Source organism: Hyalella azteca, unplaced genomic scaffold, assembly GCF_000764305.2.
Source record: "Hyalella azteca isolate HAZT.00-mixed unplaced genomic scaffold, Hazt_2.0.2 contig1595, whole genome shotgun sequence".
Lineage (NCBI taxonomy): Eukaryota > Metazoa > Arthropoda > Malacostraca > Amphipoda > Hyalellidae > Hyalella > Hyalella azteca.
Genome location: NW_025931899.1, coordinates 108843 through 130553, shown reverse-complemented (window position 1 = coordinate 130553; position 21711 = coordinate 108843). Strand labels below are relative to the sequence as shown.

General features: G+C 37.6%; 2 protein-coding genes across 2 annotated transcripts; one reads left to right on the top strand and one right to left on the bottom strand.

Moving 5' to 3' along the window:
• The first annotated feature begins 2895 nt into the window (after window positions 1-2895).
• LOC108683473 lies at window positions 2896-9438 on the top strand. The gene is made up of 7 exons (XM_018172789.2): window positions 2896-3114; window positions 4170-4284; window positions 5022-5114; window positions 5333-5533; window positions 8023-8124; window positions 8353-8454; window positions 9052-9438. The coding sequence occupies exons 1-7, from the start codon at window positions 3094-3096 to the stop codon at window positions 9213-9215; spliced, it is 798 nt and encodes a 265-aa protein (XP_018028278.2). The 5' UTR covers window positions 2896-3093; the 3' UTR covers window positions 9216-9438.
• A 4237-nt stretch (window positions 9439-13675) lies between these two features.
• On the bottom strand, window positions 13676-19402 carry LOC108683470. The gene is made up of 7 exons (XM_018172785.1): window positions 19399-19402; window positions 18882-19076; window positions 15668-15786; window positions 14315-14564; window positions 14023-14187; window positions 13792-13826; window positions 13676-13687 (listed from the first exon to the last, which is right to left on the bottom strand). The coding sequence occupies exons 1-7, from the start codon at window positions 19400-19402 to the stop codon at window positions 13676-13678; spliced, it is 780 nt and encodes a 259-aa protein (XP_018028274.1).
• Between the last annotated feature and the right edge of the window lie 2309 nt (window positions 19403-21711).

Genomic DNA, 21711 nt, shown 5'->3' with positions numbered 1-21711 from the left:
CTGTGGCAAAACTGGCAACACGACCAGGCAACACGATTCATAACAAATTAATGCAGTAGGTAAAAATATTATATGAAAGATTAATATCTTTTGGGATTGTCAGGGCCGGTTTTGTGATCCGACTTATTTTTTTAATTAATAAATGTCTTTGAGGGTACCAAGTTCGCTTTGCAGCGGTGAGTGACGTTGTATCAGGAAATGAAACCGCTCTTATGTAAAATTACTGTTAGGAAAGTAGCAAAATCACATAGAGTTCGGGACGAGGCGGAAATGAGCGAGTATAATGCAGTAGAGGTCTCTAGCTTATACTGGGGCTAAGTCGCAGCTAATCTACGAGACCTCATGACCAGCCCTTCTAGGGTCTCGCTACCATGACGTTAAAATATAAAGCGGGAAAATATTCGCCTTGTTTAACTTCGAGGAACTTTACAGGCTATGGTATTTCAAAGAAATTATCCTGGTCCTATGAGATGAAGGGACGCGAACTGCGGGATGAACCTCCTTTGGTGCGGGACGACTTCCTACAGCAGCGGCAACTGCGGCTGCCGCGCCTCGACGCAGGCGACTGCGGCAGAGAGCTCGTCTGCAGTTACGGGGATGACGGGATGATGGCGGCCAGCATGGGCGTCACATTGAAGTGTTCAGAAGATGGTGAACTGCAGTGAACAATAGACAAGGAGAGGGAAAAGATCTATGTATTTTGGAAGCATTTGTCGAATCACAACTCGCTCTTTGAGTTGAAGGCTAATAATTGTCTCTTTTAAAAAATTGTTCCTGCAATAAGTAGAAAATTTTGCCAAGGTCTGCCAAAATTGATGCTTAATTTCGAATGATAAATGTGAAATTATGACCAAACTTCGTTAAATCTAATTCATGAGATCCTCTTAATTAATATCAGTTTACAATGGATAGCCTAACTGCCAGCAAAAAATCACAGATGATCTTCTCCTTAAAACCTCGGACTATTTTATTAAATAGTTGACCCTGAAAATATTTATTTGGAATAGAAATAGAACAATAACAATATAGAACACTCTATATATATGATAAATATAATACTTACCTGGATACTTTAATACTATAGAAGAAAACACGCATGAGAAAGTCATTTAATTAGAAGCCATTTAACAACAAACTGTCATCCAACTGACGAATAATGATCGGCGTGTGGCTTTCTGTCCCATAAGAATTCACAAGACAAGCTCGATTGATGTCCAGATATGAATCAACTGTCACCGTTCAACTACGGCTACAATCATTTAAGATGTATTCAATTATTCATTACTTTCATTATAAACAGTGGAAGGATCTAATCTAGTATTGTAATTTTCTAGTAGCAAAAAGCTTTCATTAACGCTACGTTGAAGAATTGAAAGGCTGTACGCAGATCCTCTTCCTTGACACAAATGATACATTATCTGATTGTAAATCATTCAAGACAAAATACCTGATAATGAGTACCTAAAATAACTACCGAGTAATGATTTACGAATTGAAAACGCTCAAGCCTGTCAGTTAGGGCGCTGATAACGCCTATTCTAGAGCATTTTTATCAATGGCTTTAATAAAAATTTAACAGGCCGCATTTAGTAAACGGCGAGCTCGTGTGATATAAACAACGTCCTCTATTATTTAATCTGGCTCATAATACGCGTTTACATGTACGCTCTCGATCTCAAGATGAACTTTTTTTTAGGACGAAGTGAAATTTATTGTACGTTAGACTACGCGCGTTGAGTGATCATCCAACTGACTGCGCACCACGACATAGTTATTAAATTCGCAGTAAATTACCGTAGTTACCAGTTGTCATTGTCATTGATTACCTGTATGAGACTCATCACATGATACGTAAAATGAAATTGATCCAGGACAGATGGATTAACTGAAAAATTTCATTTAAATTCTGCGCGGGCAGTGATGCTTGAACGTTCTTTAAATCCATGTGCGCACTGAGCAGCTTTACACGAACTTCCGTAACTTCGGTGCAACTTGAAAAGTCTTATCTGATGATAAGAAGTTAGTTATTCAGAAGTTAGTTCAGCAAACGCAGCGATAGTGTGACGTTGTCAGTGCTGAGGAATAGTCACGGTTGTCAAGTGCAGTGTAGCAAAATTTATTTCCTTGTGCAAAAATTCAACTGGGCGAAGGAAAAGAAGATTCCAGACGTAAATTTGTAGATACTGTTTTTTATCTATAATACACGGCTGAGTAGTAAATATTGCAGTTTTTGATTAAGTTTAAAAGGTTCAAACGTCAATCACTGTCTTACGATAGCTTAACTTACTCGTATTTGTTTAGTCAATAATTAAGAGACTATAGAATAAGGAATATGTTTCGAACGGTTGCCAGCTACCTCGTCATACGAGACATTTCATCTCCGAAAAGTTTCACCTTTGACGCATTTCATCTTTGACACATTTCATGTTTGATACATTTCATCTTTGATACATTTTATCTTTGACTCATTTCATCTATGACACACTTCAACCATAGCAATTCAACATTAAACATTTCATCACTTTAAAGTAATTCATCATTAAATAATTCAGCATCATAGCAATTCATCACCAATCATTTCAGCACAGAAGCAAATCATCGTTCAACACATCAGCACTATAGCAAATCATCATTAAACACTTCATCATTATAGCATTCCATCATTGCCATCCAAAACAAATCATCATTGCATAAAGTGCATTTTGCAAGCATAAGTACATGTAGGTGCTATTAGGTAATTAACATTCCGAACAATTAGATAGCATATAATGAATGACACTGAAATGATACACGTAACATCCTGGGGTTAGGTTCAGGACAGCAACAAGTTCATTTGCGAATAAACTTGGACGTGAGTGTAGTCAGTCAAGAACTGTAGAGGCTGATGTTCACGAAACTGAAATTAGAGACAAATGATATAAATTAGCAGAATGTAGGAAAACTTGAAATGACTTTAAACTATTATATTCAGTAATTCTAATTCAACGGCACAAGATATGACAGTTACGCAGTTTCCATTTCTAACCTTAAATTAAACAAAGAACACGGCAGATTAGGCAGCAAGCACTGGCAGCGATCGAGGCAAGACGCGAGATGACACGTACGAGACGAGAGGTGAATACCGGGGGTTATACTGTAATATAACGGGATCAATGGTAAAAATCGGGTTTTCGAATGCTATCAAGAACTTTTGTAATATGTATGAATAGGTCTCTTAAGCTAAATGATCATACAAATCAAATCAAATTCTTGCGACTACCAACCTTCAAAATTATTGCCGTTGGCGAACTTTGAAGTGGCTTGTATTAAGCCGTTTAGAGGCATTGGAGGTATAGATTGATGCAATTAATAGAATATTAGTTAATGGCTTGCCCAACTTGCTAAGTTAGCAGATGGAGGTTAATGTGCACAAGTAGTTCAAGTTAAAGCTCGAAAGCCGGCAATACTGCCAAAGTAATGCGTCAAAGACGACTTTAAATTGTTGGGCCAAACCAAAGAGGTAAAGTTGCATGCATTAAATGCCAAAAGGGCCCATGTCATGCATTAACTCAAGTTAATTAGTAAGAAATAAGACGATTATTGCTCTCCAAAGTTCATATAGAAATCAACAGTCCAGAACACGGTTAGGTATCACCTATCGCTCACGCCTCCAAAATCCTTCTTCTCTAATGGTTCCCAGCTATCTAGAAATCAACTTAAAATTATACCTATTCTACAAGGTCCCGCTCAATTAAAACGGAACATAATTTCTTATACTCAAACAACTCTTCCTGATTTTTAGTTCCGAAAAGTTAAATATTATCCGTAATTTCTATTGGATAGTGAATGAATGCTGAGCTTCATGTCACTGAAAAAATAATGCTCGTTATAAAATAAAATATTTACGGATATCATTCATTATCTGTTCATTATCTATTTTCATGGTAACTCGACGAGTGTCATATTACTATTTTCAAAATGTTTGCCGACAGGTTTCAAAAGGGTGCGTTGAAAGCTGGAAATTAATACCTGGACAATTCAATAAAGATTTTTATCTCAGCATATGTGCTGTAGACGTAAGTTTTTTCTATACCCGATATTTTTTCCAAAGTATTGGAATTTCTTCGTGGTTCATATTTATGCACTTCAATAGGAAGTATTTTTTAATAACGTATGCAATTCTTTTGCAGTTTAATTCGTTGGTTGAGTTTGCCTCAAACACCAACAACAAAATGATGAAGTCGTTACTTGTTGCTTTTCTCTTGTTCTTGTCACCATCACATAGCGCGCAATCAGCATTTCCGAGTAAGTATTGATTTTCATGTGCTTATCATTGGGGCGTAATTTCATTCTTTTATTAGATACCCTTTACAATTGCATCATTTTATAGTCTCACTGAAAACGTCACTTGAACGAGAACTAACCAACAAGTTTCATTATATATGTGAAATGTGAAGTGGATGATTTCATGCTGTTAGGGCTGTAATTATAAGGACTCTCCAATTATCTTTCAGGATCGTTTAGGTTCAGTGGGTTATCCATTTAAATCACTTTATTGTACATCTATTTTTGAAAAAAAAAAACAAAGTGAGTAATTCACGTGCTGAAGAATTTAGTGGGGAATAAGCATGGGAATGGGGAATGTGTACATCTTTAGTTGTATATCTTCTATCTTGATCTCTACTATAGGGCATCAACTTGAGTCTTGAATTTGAGATTTTCCTTAAAGAGCCTTATAAAAGTTGGTAATTTTCCAAAAAAAGTAAGCTAGGCAAAATAGACATATCCATAAACGCAAAATCTAAGTATTCAACATATATATTCACAGTCTTCATCGACATATTCGCATCGAATTCTCGCAAAGCACATGCCGTCGCTCAGGTTTCCCACAACACAATAACAGTGCAAAATTTCGTATGAAAATCTGTTATCCAACAATTATCACGACTCATAATAATACATTTATAATACTAATAATTTTATTCTCTTGCAAGGTCAGCATTACTTATGAAGATATTTTTGACTTTGAAACCTAAACGCAGAAATGAGCATCACGAAGGAAGATGGCAGCAGCGTTGGACCAAGCCTAGAAATGCAGCCGGGACAAGGCATGAACCTCACCTGCACGATACAAGGTTCGGCCAAAAGTTAATGTTACATAAGGAAATATAGGGAAAATTTTCACAGTAGTCCAATTAATGTCCTCAGACAAGAACTATCTTGGCTGATTGGTAACAACATTGAGAATTGATTTTATATAATTTTGTCATGGAGGCTATAAAAAATTGTGAAGCTGTAAACCCGAATTCATACCAATTTAGCTCACTTGAAGATAAGTTTCAATGACTCGCAGGTTATGGACTCTCGCTTGACTTACTTTGGTATGAAGAAGGGCAAGTGCTGAGTCATCAGACTAGCATTAAACGAAGCGACTACGTGCAGCAGCAACAATTGGAAGTGACATACAGCGATGACTGTGGCCGCAAATTAACATGCCTTTATGGTGATGAAGATGGAGTTCAGCACTCCAAGAGCACCTCCATAAAGTGTCCTGGTAAGTGGGAATGAAAGTGGAAAAAAGGAAAAAGTCTGTGGTAAAATTAGTGATCATTTTTCAATTAATAGATGATAGTAAATCATAATCGAGTATTTCATCAGGAGTGGATGAAGTATTTCACATCAATTTAATAGCGAGCATTGTTACGAATAAAATATGAATAGAACCCCTGGCAAAAATTATGGAATCACTGGCCTCGAAGGATGTTCATTCAGTTGTTTAACTTTGTAGAAAAAAAGTAGATCACAGACATGACACAAAACTAAAGTCATTTCAAATGGCAACTTTCTGGCTTTAAGAAACACTATGAGAAATCAAGAAAAAAAATTGTGCAGTCGGTAACGGTTATTTTTTAGACCAAGCAGAGGGAAAAAAATATGGAATCACTCAATTCTGAGGAAAAATTATGGAATCATGAAATACAAATGAACGCTCCGACACATCACTAGTATTTTGTTGCACCACCTCTGGCCTTTATAACAGCTTGCAGTCTCTGAGGCATGGACTTAATGAGTTACAAACAGTACTCTTCATCAATCTGCCTCCAACTTTCTCTGATTGCTGTTGCCAGATCAGCTTTGCAGGTTGGAGCCTTGTCATGGACCATTTTCTTCAACTTCCACCAAAGATTTTCAATTGGATTAAGATCCGGACTATTTGCAGGCCATGACATTGACCTTATGTGTCTTTTTTCAAGGAATGTTTTCACACTTTTTGCTCTATGGCAAGATGCATTATCATCTTGAAAACATATTTCATCATCCCCAAACATCTTTTCAATTGATGGGATAAGAAAAGTGTCCAAAATATCAACATAAACTTGTGCATTTATTGAAGATGTAATGACAGCCATCTCCCCAGTGCCTTTACCTGATATGCTGTGGAAATTTCAATGACTGTGGAAATTTGCATGTTCTCTTAAGGCAGTCATCTTTATAAATCTCATTGGAACAGCACCAAACAAAATTTCCAGCATCATCACCTTGCCCTATGCAGATTCGAGATTCATCACTGAATATGACTTTCATCCAGTCATCCACAGTCCACGATTGCTTTTCCTTAGCCCATTAATTGTAACCTTGTTTTTTTCCGTTTTGGTGTGGTGATGGCTTTCGTTTAGCTTTTCTGTATGTAAATCCCATTTCCTTTGGGCGGTTTCTTACAGTTCGGTCACAGACGTTAACTCCAGTTTCCTCCCATTCGTTCCTCATTTGTTTTGTTGTGCATTTTCGGTTTTTGAGACATACTGCTTCAAGTTTTCTGTCTTGACGCTCTGATGTCTTCCTTGGTCTACCAGTATGTTTGCCTTTAACAACCTTCCCATATTGTTTGTATTTGGTCCAGATTTTAGACACAGCTGACTGTGAACAACCAACATCTTTTGCAACATTGCGTGATGATTTACCCTCTTTTAAGAGTTTGATAATCCTCTCCTTTGTTTCAATTGACATCTCTCGTTCTGGAGCCATGATTCATGTCAGTCCACTTGGTGCAGCAGCTCTCCAAGGTGTGATCACTCCTTTGTAGATGCAGACTAACGAGCAGATCTAATTTGATGCAGGTGTTAGTTTTGGTGATGAAAATTTACAGGGTGATTCCATAATTTTTTCCTCAGAATTGAGTGATTCCATATTTTTTTCCCTCTGCTTGGTCTAAAAAATAACCGTTACTGACTGCACAATTTTTATTTATTTCTTATAGTGTTTCTTAAAGCCAGAAAGTTGCCATTTGCAATGATTTTAGTTTTGTGTCATGTCTGTGATCTGCTTTTTTTCTACTAAGTTAAACAATTGAAAGAACATCCTCCGAGGCCGGTGATTCCATAATTTTTGCCAGGGGTTGTACTTCGAGAGAATTATAATGAAATTAATAATTTTTTCAAGTTACTTTAATAATTTTCGCCAAATAATAAATATAGCTTTCACGAGTGAAAGGGAGAATAACTCAAAACATTTGAGTAAAACTTTGGACGAAAGGAGCAGATATTCTGAAAATTAACAATCGTTCCGTTCCGGCCTAAATTAGGCATAAAAAGTTTCAGCCCGAGTTGAATTAGCCCGAGCTGAATAAGCCCGAGTTGAATCAGCTCGAGTTTCATCAACCGGCCCGAGTTGAATCAGCCAGCCTGAGTTGAATCAGCCAGCCCGAGTTGAATCAGCCCGATTTGAATCTGGGCTCCAACATTTATGTGAGATAAACAATTATAGATATGATCCAAGGATACTTAGAATTGTTATTCTTTGTTAAGGCAATTCAAAATTTACAGCCACAAATATTCCGAAAAAAGTTTCAATTCGCTTTTCATTTTTTCGTAAAGTTTATGAACTTGTCCAACCAAATTTTTTATCATTATTAAGGCCCCAATCCAGAAAAAATCGATATTTTTTTTATATACTGCATTATAAAAAATTCATCTCCTGTATTAAAATACAGAGAATGATATCTGGTCAATAATAAATGATTTTATTATCATCACTGATAATCAGGTAAAGAAATAAGCGTCACGATGGCGGATGGAACGACCGTGCTGAGCTCCAATGTTGAAGTTAAACTCGGACAGAACCTGAGCCTCGTCTGCAACATGCCTGGTGAAATGTGTTGATTGAAGTGCTGGCTGAGATACAGACAATAGTTGCGTTATATAACTAGTGCAATTATATTTAGAGTCCAATATCTGATGAGTATTTGACAATGAATGTTTAGAATTACTCAACATTGTCGTTATGGAAGGAATACAATAGGATTAATTTGAGCATGGTCACAAACAATATTTGCATTGATTTATCACAACGGCAACTGATTATGATTATCAACAGATCATCATGACCTCAAGCAATTAAGCGAGGACGACTGTGACCGCGAATTGACGTGCAGAAATGGCGATAGTGAGCAATGGAGTATCACCCTTAACTGTCAAGGTAAATTATGCTTTTTAATGATACTTATATCATCAATGGTTTAAAAATTTGACATGGATTTGAAAGAATTTTAAGGTAAATTTCAATGTTGCATATTGAATAAATTTTGATCCTGCTACTGCCAGCAGTATTGGAAGTTGTTTCTATTCTAAAGAACTGATTGTGAAAAATGTCCATCAAATAAGTTTCAATGTCTGTTAATTCAAGCTTATTCATTTTCCTTCGCATCCTATAGTTCCGTTCATGTGTGTTTTCAAATTTGTATTGATTTTAATACCATTCAGATAAGTATTGTAGGGCCTAAATAGTACCTTTCTATTCGACGATACATTCTTGCGGCTCAGTCTGATATTTCTTCGAAAAATTTTGACTTAAATTTTGGTAATGAACATGTGTTGAGAGGCTTATTACTCGCATATATATCAGGATGGATTTTTACACACGTTTTCAGGAGTAAGTTTATGGAACATGCGAACTATGTGTGATTTTAGCCTTCAGTAATGAGAAATGCTGATTTTTAGGGAAACCTATTATATTATATTTTTTACGATTATATGATCTAAACTCCCGTGAATTACCTGTCTCTTCCCAATTAAGGCTCTCCGGGCGGACATACGTCTGCCACCCAGTCAGCTCGAAAAGAAGTCGACCCCTGCCATTGTACACTGAAGATGTTGATAGGAATCATCGTCATTCCCATATTAATTTCTCTCATCGTGATCACAGCCAAATATTCACGCAAAATATACAAACGTGAATGAAATATAGAAGACGAGTGTCACAGAGAGATTCATGAAAGAGAGAAAGGCCCTGGAATGAATCTGCTACAAGTAACCAGCAATTCGACTAAAAAGAGGAAAAGTTGGTGAATAATTCCCGTTCACCGGAGTGATTCACCAACTGCGGGAATGCAGTTGGGGAATAAGAAGTATGCACGGCCAATATGGTACCCAAATCGTCGGACTGCTATATTGCTTGTAATGCGCCACAAGCTATTTTCATTTATCTTATTTATTATTATTCATTTCGTTTTTTTCTGTTTTATTGAGTCAATAATACCTTTTTAATATAATATGTTGCAGCTAACAGTCCTCTTTAATATATATGTTGCATTATAACATATATAACATATATATATATATATGTATAACATATATATTATATGTATGTTGCAGCAGTCCTCTATACTCGTACACGTTTAAAGTCACAATGTTGAGGAAAAGTCGTATTTTTCACCTTGCGTGTTATTTGACTTGAAATTCATTATCTATTTTGAAGTTGTTCGTCAGCATTTTAGATTAGACTATACGGAACTCAGAATGCGGAAGGTGTGATTTGCTAGATTATTGTGCGGTGTGAAGCCCGAGCGGAGATATGTATAGTGTGATAGGTCCTGCCATGTATTATTAAATTATGATTTGTGAATTGATGTGAAGCAATGTATGTAATTTTACGTTATTTGATTTCTATATTCATTGCTTTAGTTTATCAGGTAGAAGTTTAATTATCCTTCATTTTACTCTTTTAGGAAAGCCTTAAACCCGAGACTTGACATTCAAGACTTAGTCTTCTTCTGCGATGAAGTATCAGTTTGACCACGTGGATTGTTTATACCATAGTGGATGGATTGTTCAATGAGGTGATTTTAATTGAAGAGAATCAGTGGCCAAATGACCCTATTCGATCATGTAGGCTGATTTAGTGTGTCAGTGAACACAACAACTACATGTTCTTCTTCTGGCTATAGTGGATGTTAGTATAGTATTGAAGGCATCAAATGACGACAGAAATGCAATGCAAAAATGGGTACCTGCTTAAAACTTTGCAAGAAATGTGATTTATTGAAATACGCTCCTCCAAAAAGTTGTTGAATAAAATCAATTCAAGTTTCATAAGCAATTACCGGGGGATAAATTGAGGGTGTGTGGTTTTTCGATAATTCTAAGTTCTAAACAAATCTTTGAATTTTTATAACAGAAATAAATGTAGTTTGATTAAATCCTTCACGGTTATCATTTGTTCCCAAATTAAGATGCATTGTACGCGCTTGTTTTCGACGCTAATTTAACATATTGTTTATTAGCATATATCGCAGTGTGATGATGCAATTTGTATATTTAATACCGAGGCAAATTAAATTATTGAACAAACAATCATACTATAATATTGTTTAGTAAAATGTTCATGAAACTGTTCCACGAAAATAAATGGGTGGCGTACTTCGGAAAAATACGAAATAAGATTTTTGAAAAATAATTTTACGCAGATAGAAAACCTCTCAACACTTGTACATGTTGGATGTATGAATCTAAGTAATTCATCATTATTTTTATACTGCAATAATCTCCATCGTAATACTTGAACAATGACTAATCGTTACTCAACCGGCCTGTTCAAGCAGACCAAAGTTGGAGTCTGGGTCAACTCATAACACGAATGCATTCTTCAAAAAAATAACTAATTCTGGCACTTAACTTCACTGGTCATTCGGGGACAATAAACTTTTCAGATATCTGAGTGCCTTGCTTTACGGGAGCGTAAACTGTATTAGGACTTATAAAATGAATTGAAGAAACTCGTGCAAAGAACGCGATGGAAACACTGGACGTCGCAACGATGGCTGAAGATATAATATAAACTGTTGAATAGTTAGTAGGAATATAACTATGCATACGCGGATATTTCACCTTCCATCTAAAATATAACTATGTATACGCGGATATGTCACCTTCCTTCAAATTCCAAAAAAATTTTGGCCTGAGGTTTTTAATATCTAAAAACTGTCGTAGCATATATTTACCGAAACAACCCACGCCGTTAATTATGTTTAATTGCATTGTAGGCTTGCCTCGTCATCGAGAATTCCTCGAGAATACATATACTGATGTGCGAGAATGCGTCTGTTTCTGGCAATATATAGACATCAGGGTCCATACTTTCAAAAAAAGTTAAGAGATCGTAAGTTCATCAGCCAATCATTGACGGCCTTTCAAGCAAAATCCACCAATCATAGACAAGAAAACAGAGCGTAAGTAAGTTTTGAAAGTATGGCCCCTGGTTAGCTCAGCGTTGCTCACCATAGATTCTCCTTGCATTTAAAATTCCTGCTCCCCCAATCGAGTACTGTCATCATTAACGTCGTCATCCTATTTATAACTGAGTTGTAGTTGATATGGTTCAAGCGTGGTTACGCTCCACTACACGCTGCCTTCTTGGGAATAATTATTGACCGAAACAACGATGAACTTTAATACGCAACACACGAATACAAATGCAATAAATTCTAGCGGAAAGACAGGTCTAATCCAGTAAGTAATGAGACACAAAGTCCTTCGATATTGCTAAAAGGAATTATCGCAAATAAAAGTGACATATCATGCATTAATATAGAAAAATGCTAATCAAGATGCATAAATTTCACATAGCTAAATGAAATAGTAAACCTTAGAGCAGATATTATTGTACAGCCATTAAGTCAAATCAAATCGAATATTGACAAATCAAGCCCCTTCTTGAAGCTCCTCTACTCACATAGAAATAATTTCAGAGACAAATTAAATCTATATAGTTTTTTGCTACACTAACACAGGAGAACATTTCTTCCATGATAGTATTATGAACAATCGATGTTTTGTTTTACTTATATTGAGTCACCATTACCTTGGCAATGATGAGCGAGCAAGCTGTCGTCTCAGGCAACTTATTCACATTACTATATACCCTCTATATATTGCAAACCTCAAAGCAAGAGACCCATTTCCCAAAATACTCCCAACATTGTAGAGGTTTGTAGTTTAAAGTAACGGACTTCAGAATATTCATAGATAAGCTAAATTTAATAAGTCTTGATATATAAATATCGGTATAATTCGGCAGAAGCTTTTCTTTTATGCAAGTTTGATTGAAGACCAGAGCATGCTTCTTATTAATAATCTTCTTATTCGTCTTTTCAATGACTCGAACTAAGTTTCTAGCTGGCGCCGGGAGATCAAACAGTAGGTTACCAAAAGACATTTTAATAGAATGCAACGTTTCGAAAATACAATTTTCATTATCAAGCTGGAGATGGTTTTACAACATTTGAAATTGAATTTGAAATGACTGAAGTACATATGAATGGTATAGTGGCTGTCTCTTATACACATCTAGATGTGTATAAGAGACAGCCACTATACCATTCATATGTACTTCAGTCATTTCAAATTCAATTTCAAATGTTGTAAAACCATCTCCAGCTTGATAATGAAAATTGTATTTTCGAAACGTTGCATTCTATTAAAATGTCTTTTGGTAACCTACTGTTTGATCTCCCGGCGCCAGCTAGAAACTTAGTTCGAGTCATTGAAAAGACGAATAAGAAGATTATTAATAAGAAGCATGCTCTGGTCTTCAATCAAACTTGCATATATAAATATATATATAATTGAATCTATTGAAAAAATACAGAATCTTTAATTATAGGGACGGAAGCTATATAAAAAGTCGAATCAGTTGAATTGAAAACTTGTATAAACAAAAATATCTTCATGGTTCATTTGTTCAGATATTAATCTGGAGAAAGTAAACACAGAAAAAACATTTCTTCCCATGATTAAAATGTATATGTTACAACTTTAAATCACTGTGTTTTAACGACATAAAGCCGGCACTAATTATCAGCTAAATTAAATTCAGAGGATAAACAAATCAAGCTCTTATTTTCATAACGAGGAACATAAATGTACAAAATACAACTCGTACGACTTAAGAAATGGGTTTAAAGATTTTAATCTTCGCTTTGCCAACTGCCTTGCAGGCAGTGCCTTACGATTTGTCTGTTATTTGTGTGACTGCAAGCCTGAAAAATCAATTATGGATGCTCTATCTTGTGTGTAAGTTTTTCATTCTTTATACCATTTGCCCGCAGGATGATTTGGGTACCATATAACCATCAAAGTCACACGCACATGGGTATTGCGAAGTCGGCATGAGTGTAACTGCAGACATATTCGGATAATCGTAATGGTGTCCAGCGAGTGACGTCCTCTTTTCCGGTGTTAGCAGGTCTTCATATTCGCGTGGTAAGCTCGGGGGTGGACGACTGGGGTACGGGAGGAGATGCCCATGTGCCTCCGTAACTGATGACTTTGACAATGGTTCTTGGTAGTTGAGAATATGATCACAAGCACTATCGTTCCGATTTTTATTTTTTACGGAACGTGTGTTGTTATGTTGCGAAACATTAAAGAGAAATCTGCACCCAAAGAATGTTAAGGTAATTATCAAACCAACTATCGTAGACGCTAGTAATGCAAGTCCAAATAGTGTGAGCCAAAGCATTACTTCACTACTGCTCACTTTCGAAGTGGTGTCCAATGGAGTTACTGCAGCATCTGCGAAATAACAAAAAGGATAGTTTCGCACTGTGGCATGAAATTTCAATCTCGTTTTAATATCTAATTAATTGCATCAGATTTGCTGTTATTTTTTCATGTAAAACAAGTTTGATAAAATGTATTTAATCGAAATATCCTGGTACCATCGAATTTAAATAATGTAAAATGTCTTTAGGCACAATAAATAATTCACCATCATCTGAAGATTTAGTAAGAACTTGGGTCTCTTCTTCAAGAACTTGAGTCTCTTCGCAACAAGTACTGATCAACGAAGAACTTTCATCGAGCTCCGCAGCCTGAGCGTCCAAGACGTCTTCGGTGATGATGTTCAAAGATTCGACGATTGGTTTGGATAAGACTGTGAAATATTCAAAAGTTACGTATCATAAAGTTCATATATTGTTGATAAATAAACGCATTTTGCTAAATAAACGCATTCATCATATGAGGTTTTTCGTTAGTCATATATTTCAATAGAAAAGCACCTTCATCGATAGCTCCAGCTAAAGCTCTTGGGACTTTAAAAGGCTTTTGACGACAAGCAGCAAACAGAGACGATTCAGCACGGGAGAACGTTTCTTCCAGCTCGGAAGCAACAGACTCATTCAGAACGTTTTCATTTTTCTTCAACTGGATTCTGCAAGTCAGCTCAACTTCGCAAAATTCATCAGTAATTTCCAGCGGTAAAGACGCCGTCCGGGTTTGTGGTCTCCTGATCAACTCAGTTTGATTATCCTACGAGCGAGGGAAGACATGATTATACTGAAAATCAGTACAGTTGTACTTGAGCATTGCTTGAAATATTCGGGAGAAAATATTTTTTAAAGGAAGCGAAGGGAATTTTTTGCGAAAATGGTTTCAGATAACTGAAGTAAGGATCTATTAGAGAATTAAAATTTATTGAATAAATCGGTAGGAATCAATCAACTATATGCTGTACGATAGAAAAAATTTGACCTGAATGCCTTACCATCCTGGACATTTATGCTTTGCAAAATACTTTATGCAGGCTTTCACTTTCCATAATCTACATTAGTGATCTAAGGGAATCCATCTAAATTGGAATTCCAGAAATTAAATGAAAAAGTATATCAATGCCAGTCATCTCCTCGGTGGATGTTTCGAACGTCTAATTAATAAGCGTATTGAAGACCGATCGAACGCATTGACTTTGATAATAGTGTTCAATTTAATTATTACCTCACTTATGCTTTTGAATAGCATACCTAGTACCTGACATGAAAGTCTCCGGCTAAGAAAAAGTACCAGCCTCTTCAGACGACAGTACCTGACACAGAAGTCCTCGGTTAAGAAATAGTACCTGTCTCTTCAGTCGGCAGTACCTCACACAGAAATCCTCGGCTAAGAAAAGGTATCAGTCTCTTCAGCCAACAGTACCTGGCACAGAAGTCCTCGTCTAGGAAAAAGTACCAGTCTCTTCAGCCGGCAGTACCTGGCACAGAAGTCCTCGTCTAGGAAAAAGTACCAGTCTCTTCAGCCGACAGTACCTAACACAAAAGTCTTCGGCTAAGAAAAAATACTAGTCTCTCCAGTCTGCAGTACCTGACACAGAAGTCCTCGACTAAGAAAAAGGACCAGTCTCTTCATACGACAGTACCTAACACAAAAGTCTTCGGCTAAGAAAAAGTACCAGTCTCTTCAGTCGGCAGTACCTGGCATAGAAGTCCTCGGCTAAGAAAAAGTACCAGTCTCTTCAGTCGACAGTACCTGACACAGAAATCCTCGACCAAGAAAAAGTACCAGTCTCTCCAGACGACAGCACCTGACACCGAAGTCCTCGGCTAAGAAATAGTACCAGCCTCATCAGACGGCAGTACCTGACACAAGAGCCTCTCGGTGCCGCGGTACCAGCAAAGCTGCAGGTGCTCCTCCAGGTCCTGGGCATCACACGTGGCAGTGTCTTGGACCTCCTCGATGAGCGGCGCCTTGAGCTCGTCTGCTCAGCGCGGAAAAAGTTGTATATCATCGATATACATTTAAAATACGGAAAATATTACGATTGTGGTGAACATCACAGGAACTTTTTTATTTAAAATATATAAAATTTTGACATCAATCAACATGATATTAACGAAAAAACAAACGAACGCTCAAGGCGATTCGGCTGGGAGTCACGAATTGACCCTACTCACTCTCGTACAAATATCAAGTCGATACACGAAATTCTATATTTTGTTGCAGTGCCACTAGGAAAGAGTGGAAGAGAACAAGAGGTGACGCAGAGTGTCCAGAAAGAGGAAGGAGAAATGGAAAAGACATTACAAGATGGGAAGTCGCATTGCGCATGATTTGGTCGGTTATAGGTGGTTGGGGTTGTTTGGAGTTGGGGAAGGGTTTGGAAACCCGTCAAGGCTTTGGATGGTTATGAAAGTGGGCGATGGGAGGGTGGTGGTTCTATATTTATATATATAAATGCGTTCTCGCTTTTTTATTTTTAATTTCATATATATTTTTTATTTGCTTATAGTCGCTCGAGACTCGGAAGAAGGTAGAGGGTTGGTTAGTTGGCATTTATGGTCTAGGTTTTCGGTCACGTCTTTACTGTAAGTCACTATCGGTGAATCACGTCAGTCTGTCAGTGTGCTTGTATCTTTGACGGTGTGTGTCGTTTTGGGACCGCCTACACCCAAACGTAATTAAAACAACTCCGTCCTGGTGCAGCATGGTCTGATATTATTATTTCTACAGGGGTGGAGGTAGAGTACGTAGTGCATGCAATTTGAAGCTTTTAAATAGCCGATGCTGCCTTGCCATGACGTCTCGAGGGAATGTGAGTTGGATGAAGAGTTGAAGATCATATGTTTTTATGGTGGACCAGGTTTTGCGTGCTTGATGGTGGAGGACTGTGTTTATTGTTGGAATGTCGCATTGTCTGTGCAGTGTTTTGGAGGATATGAAGTCGAACCAGTGTATATATGTAATAAGTCGGAGGGCTTTGTTTTCTACTGCCTGCAGTTTGGATATGGATGATTTTGATTGGGCATGTAGTGTATCGTGGGGTAAATGAGGGATGATCTGACAAAGGAGAGATATAGAGTGCGTTTAAGTTGGGTGGGAGGTGGTAAAATCAATGTATTTTGTGCAGATTGTTGAGGGCTATTGCTCTTCTTGTTGCTATTTGGGAGCTGATGCCGTGTGTAGTGAAGTGTAGACCTAGAACTGTTCCCTTATTCGTGTATGGATAGTGCGTGTAGTCTATGAAGATGTCGAAGGTGTTTTGCCTACCTATGCCAACGATTTTAATCTTATTTGTGTTTGTCCTAATGAGTCATTTATTTTCGAAAGTGTTGATCTCTTGTATGGCTTGCTGTGTTTATACTGCTGCGTGGTAGAGTGGGCAGCGTCCTGCGGTTATTTGTGCTATGTCATCTGCAAAAGCTGTGTAGTCTGTGCTGGATAGTGGAGGTGGGAAGTCGTGGGTGTAAAAGCTGTATAGTGTGTGGGAGAGACAAGCCCCTTGGGGGACACCTGTGTGGAGCTGTAGAGGGGAACCTATGTGATTTTCCTATTCTTATAGATGCTGTTCTGTCTGTTATAAGGTAGTCTGAGAGTGTTTTGGTGAAGAACGGGTTGAGATTGAGTTGGATGATCTTGTATTGAAGTCCGATGGGCCAAACCTTGTCAAAGGCTTTGGTCACATCGCGGAGCACTATGTTAGTGGTGTGTCTTTGTGCGAAGTATATGTCTAGTGTTTCGTGGAATGTGGTTTGTGCCCTGTGCGTCCCTCTATGTTTCCTACAACCGTGTTGTCAAGTGTTGTGTATGTTGTTAATGGAAAGGTGTTCTTATAATCTATTGTTAAGTATTTTGTCTAAAAGTTTCCCGTGAATGTCTAGTAGTGAGATGGGCCTGTAATTCTGGACTTCGTGTTGTGAAGTGTTGGGTTTGGGGAGGAAGATCATGATTGCGTGTTTTAGTGAATCCGGGAAACAACCGGCGGTAATGGCATGATTGGATATGTATAGAATATAGTGGATAATGTTTTTGGGTAGGTGTTTGAGTTGGAGGGTTGGATGCCTGTGGGACCTGGTGCTTTCTGTTTGAATGTCTTTAGTGCACGATGTAATTCTCTTGGTGATAGGGGGGAAGTCTGTAGGGTGGAGTCGGGAGAGTTCGCCATGATTATATGGGTGAATTAGGTGTATGTTGTTGCTGACGTGGTCTTGTACTGTGTGGATGTGTTCTATGTCAAAGTCTTCATTGTCCGTGTCATCCTGAGTGAATATGCCCTGCCGGTGTTTGCGGAGGACGGGTTCTTTTTGTTCGGGTTGTCATGTTGTATGTTGTTGTGTTTGAGGTATGGGACAGCTTGTTTGGTGTTGGAGCCCATCATGCGTTTTAGGGATGACCAGAATTTTTTGGGATCTGTGTTTGTGTTTCTAATTGGTTAATAAGGTCCTGCCATGTCTGCGTTTGGATGTGTCTGTATGCTGTGTGTAGTTGTTGACGTAGGGTGATGAGTTGTCTGTTGAGCGCTAGCGATGGACCGTGGGTGTGAATGTATTGGAGGATGACTTGTTATTGTGCTGGAATGGGTAATGTTTCGTGGGTGGGTTTGATGCCTTGAATGAAGCGGTGGATAATGGTGGCGATTGAGGTTTCGGTGGCGTTCTGTTTGTGATTTGTTCTGTTATCTAAGTGCGTGTTCATTTCTTCTACTCTAGGATTAGGTTGTGTGGGTTCTGTGTTGTCATAATGTTTGTTTGTATAGTGTCCAGTTTGCTCTATGAAAGGATCTATAAGGACGGATGGGTATTTTTATGGGACTTGCATATATGGTGGCTATAATGGGAATGTGGTCTGACGGGGCAATGGGTCCGGGCTGTAGATGTATGTTGTGAAATGCTTTATTGTTGTGTAGGACTCTGTCTGGTGATGTTGTTCTGTTGTGGGTGATGAGGGTTAGAAAGTAGGGTCCTATGTGGGTACATTTGCTTTGGGATATTAGTGAGTGTAATGGATTTTCTATGTGGTTGGAGGAACTGTTTAAATTATACATCAAACCTTCTAGCTCATTTAAATGAAGCTCACCGATAACATGCAAAACGACGGAGCTCGAGACACTTGGGTCGTCCGGAGATCCGACGGAACACGTGAACCTGCGGAGGTGGTCAGTTGGGCTGAGGTTATTGATGTGCAGCGATGACAACTTGTAGCCTCCCAACAACTCTTCCACTGAGACATCATCCAGCACCTGGCCGTTCTCGTACCACAACAGAGTTCTTCCTGTTGAGGCACTCAGTCATGGGTATCTGAATATTCTAGTACATCATGATTTCGGCAGGGAGGTATTTGTATATTCGCGCGGTTTTAGATATCTTCGCTGAGATAGAAAAATAAACGGCGATAATAAAATTTGGTAACTTATTATAAAAATATTTGCATTCTTTGAACCTATCTCTGAACAGCATGCATGATTAATTCTCCGTCATTAAATATAATTGATGAATGAATTATAAGCTTCTAATTATCTGTAGGTACAAAATAATTTGAAGCACTAGAGACAAATGATAGATTGTTTATATATTATTTGGTGCTAAAAATGGGCTCATTATATGAAAAAAAGATGGTATAGTGGACGGTTCTTGCCTATTGTAAAGCATTCGAGTGTGAGTGGGAAGTTTGCAGGGTAGGCTGCCAGGCCTTCGGAAGATTCTTTCACCTGCAGGCTGCTGAAGATACGCGGAGGGCCTTTGCTCAAAGTATACAAGAGGACAATTTTCAAAAAGAGAATTGATTAGTGTGAAAATAAATTCTGCATGAAGAAGGGTGAAGTAAAAATTTGGTATATTCTATTGAGAACTGTATTATCGGACAACATCTGATATTATAATAGTGAGTTCCTTATTTTCGGAGCCACACAAGAGGAAAAATATTTTCGTTTGCTCCCAAGATAATAATCAATCAACCTGTAATTCTGGGCTAGATTTACACTGCAAAAAATAAAGCTAGCTTCATTTCATTTGAAATCCAAATTATCGTCACTACGTGATCAAAAAAAGACCATTTACGCTCTAAGTATTAAATTCTAAAATATACACCCAACGCTATAATGCATACAGCCTTTGTAGCTCGAGGCGAAGTTGCTTGTCGTCTTAGGGACTAACTAGCGCTATTATTCTAAAGCAAAAATGGATCAGTATTACTCAAATTACTGTCACTACTACAAGAACGTTGCAGAAGCCAAAATGGTATTGAAATATTGCGTACCTCGTTCGTTGGGTATCGCTGTCGGCATTGCTGCACAGGGAACCATGATCATGGCCACCACTAGCCAATGTGCTGCAGGTCGGTTTGGTCGAAGCGTTCGTAGTCTTATGCTTCTGAGCGGCGTGAAACTTTGAATGTCTTGAAGGAAGAGAATGATTTCCGTTTGGATTGTCATATTCTTTGATACATCAATTCGTTGCGATTGCAATTATACGAGCAAATTGGCAATTATTACTTAGATTATTATTTTATATTAAATTATTATATGCGAGCAAATTGGCAGTTTCAATATCCTTCCGTTAGGGCCCTGTAGGGCACTAAATTGAGAATTTCCAAACCTATTGGCAATTTTAATACCTATATTTAGTGCCCTGTAGGAGTTAGTCAAGTGAATAAATTTTTAACAACAAAAAGGTATATTAACAAAGGTATGAGACATGTATTCGCCCGGCAAATCATTTTAGTTATCGAGAAAGAACAATAGAACAGAAAAAGAAACCGTCAATAATTGACAAAACCAAATTGAGCAAAAAAATTCCTTCGCCCTCTCTGCAAATTACCTAAGGTAAAATTTGAGACGGTGTACCAAAGAACAAGACAAATTGAACGGATCCTTCGGTGCAGTGAAAATGACAGAAAGAAAATACATAACTTTTCGAAACTTTCCACTTTCAATTCACTTTTCCAGTTAATTACTTACCTGATAAAATGATGGGAACCTTCATCGGCTCCATCATCATCGCTTCAAAGTTCAAACTCCTGAAGCCTTAACAGGAGAGGAGGAACAACAGGAAACTGTTAGGATACATCATTGAAAGCCTGTAAGCGTTTACATCCTAGATTGCAGATTCCGTTTCTTTGATATAAATAAAATATCAAACAATTCCCCCATAAAATCGCAATACTTGTTACATACAGGAGCTGAATGACTTATCTGTGAGAATCAGCTGGCATTCGTGAGGCGAAATCAGAGAGAACTCATATTCATAGTCGTTATCGACCACGTTTTGATGGAGAGATAAAAAATAAATGTTCTTATAATTCATATAAACTTTCATTTCCAAATCAGAATAGGCGACTCACAGTCCAAGTTAAAACAGAATATTTGTTCCATTAAGACACACTTGAAGGCAAAGGCCACACGCGAGTCGCTGCTTCCTTAATTGGCGCAGAATGAAACGAAAGGCAGGAGTTCGAGTTTTTTGCTTCTTTTAGCCTTTGTAGTTTTTACGGAAATCGTCCCATAGCTCGATGAACTTCACAATAACTATTACCCAATAATAAAAAACCGGAAACTCCCCTGACCAAACTCCCGATGACGTGAACTGAAATAAACCAATGGATTTGAGGCTTTTGAATATATAATATAGAAGAGAAGGGAAATTTGTTCATATACAGGTATAGCATTGATTGTTATAAATATTATTATATAAAAACAATTTTTCCTTTATTGATTGGAATGAATTTCAGAATTTGAGAAAAAGATGCGGTTGAAGATGTTAAGGAGCTTTTTTTGTCTTAAGCATGAGAATATACTAATGTTTTATCGATACACATAGTTCAACAATATCAATCACAAATTATTAACCATGCCTAATAATTACCATGTAGCACTTTCGATCTTCCCAGAGCAGCCCACCAGGCAATGCCA

Bases quoted from the DNA above. Each gene is read 5' to 3' on its own strand.
- LOC108683473 (XM_018172789.2), top strand. From the start codon at position 3,094: ATGACACGTACGAGACGAGAG. The intron at 4,285-5,021 runs GTAAGTATTGAT...ACCTAAACGCAG, and splicing joins CGCGCAATCAGCATTTCCGA to AAATGAGCATCACGAAGGAA. The intron at 5,115-5,332 runs GTTCGGCCAAAA...AATGACTCGCAG, and splicing joins CCTCACCTGCACGATACAAG to GTTATGGACTCTCGCTTGAC.
- LOC108683470 (XM_018172785.1), bottom strand. The intron at 14,565-15,667 runs GTACTGCCGTCT...CCTCGCTCGTAG, and splicing joins CCGAGAGGCTCTTGTGTCAG to GATAATCAAACTGAGTTGAT. The intron at 14,188-14,314 runs GTGCTTTTCTAT...AATATTTCACAG, and splicing joins AGCTGGAGCTATCGATGAAG to TCTTATCCAAACCAATCGTC.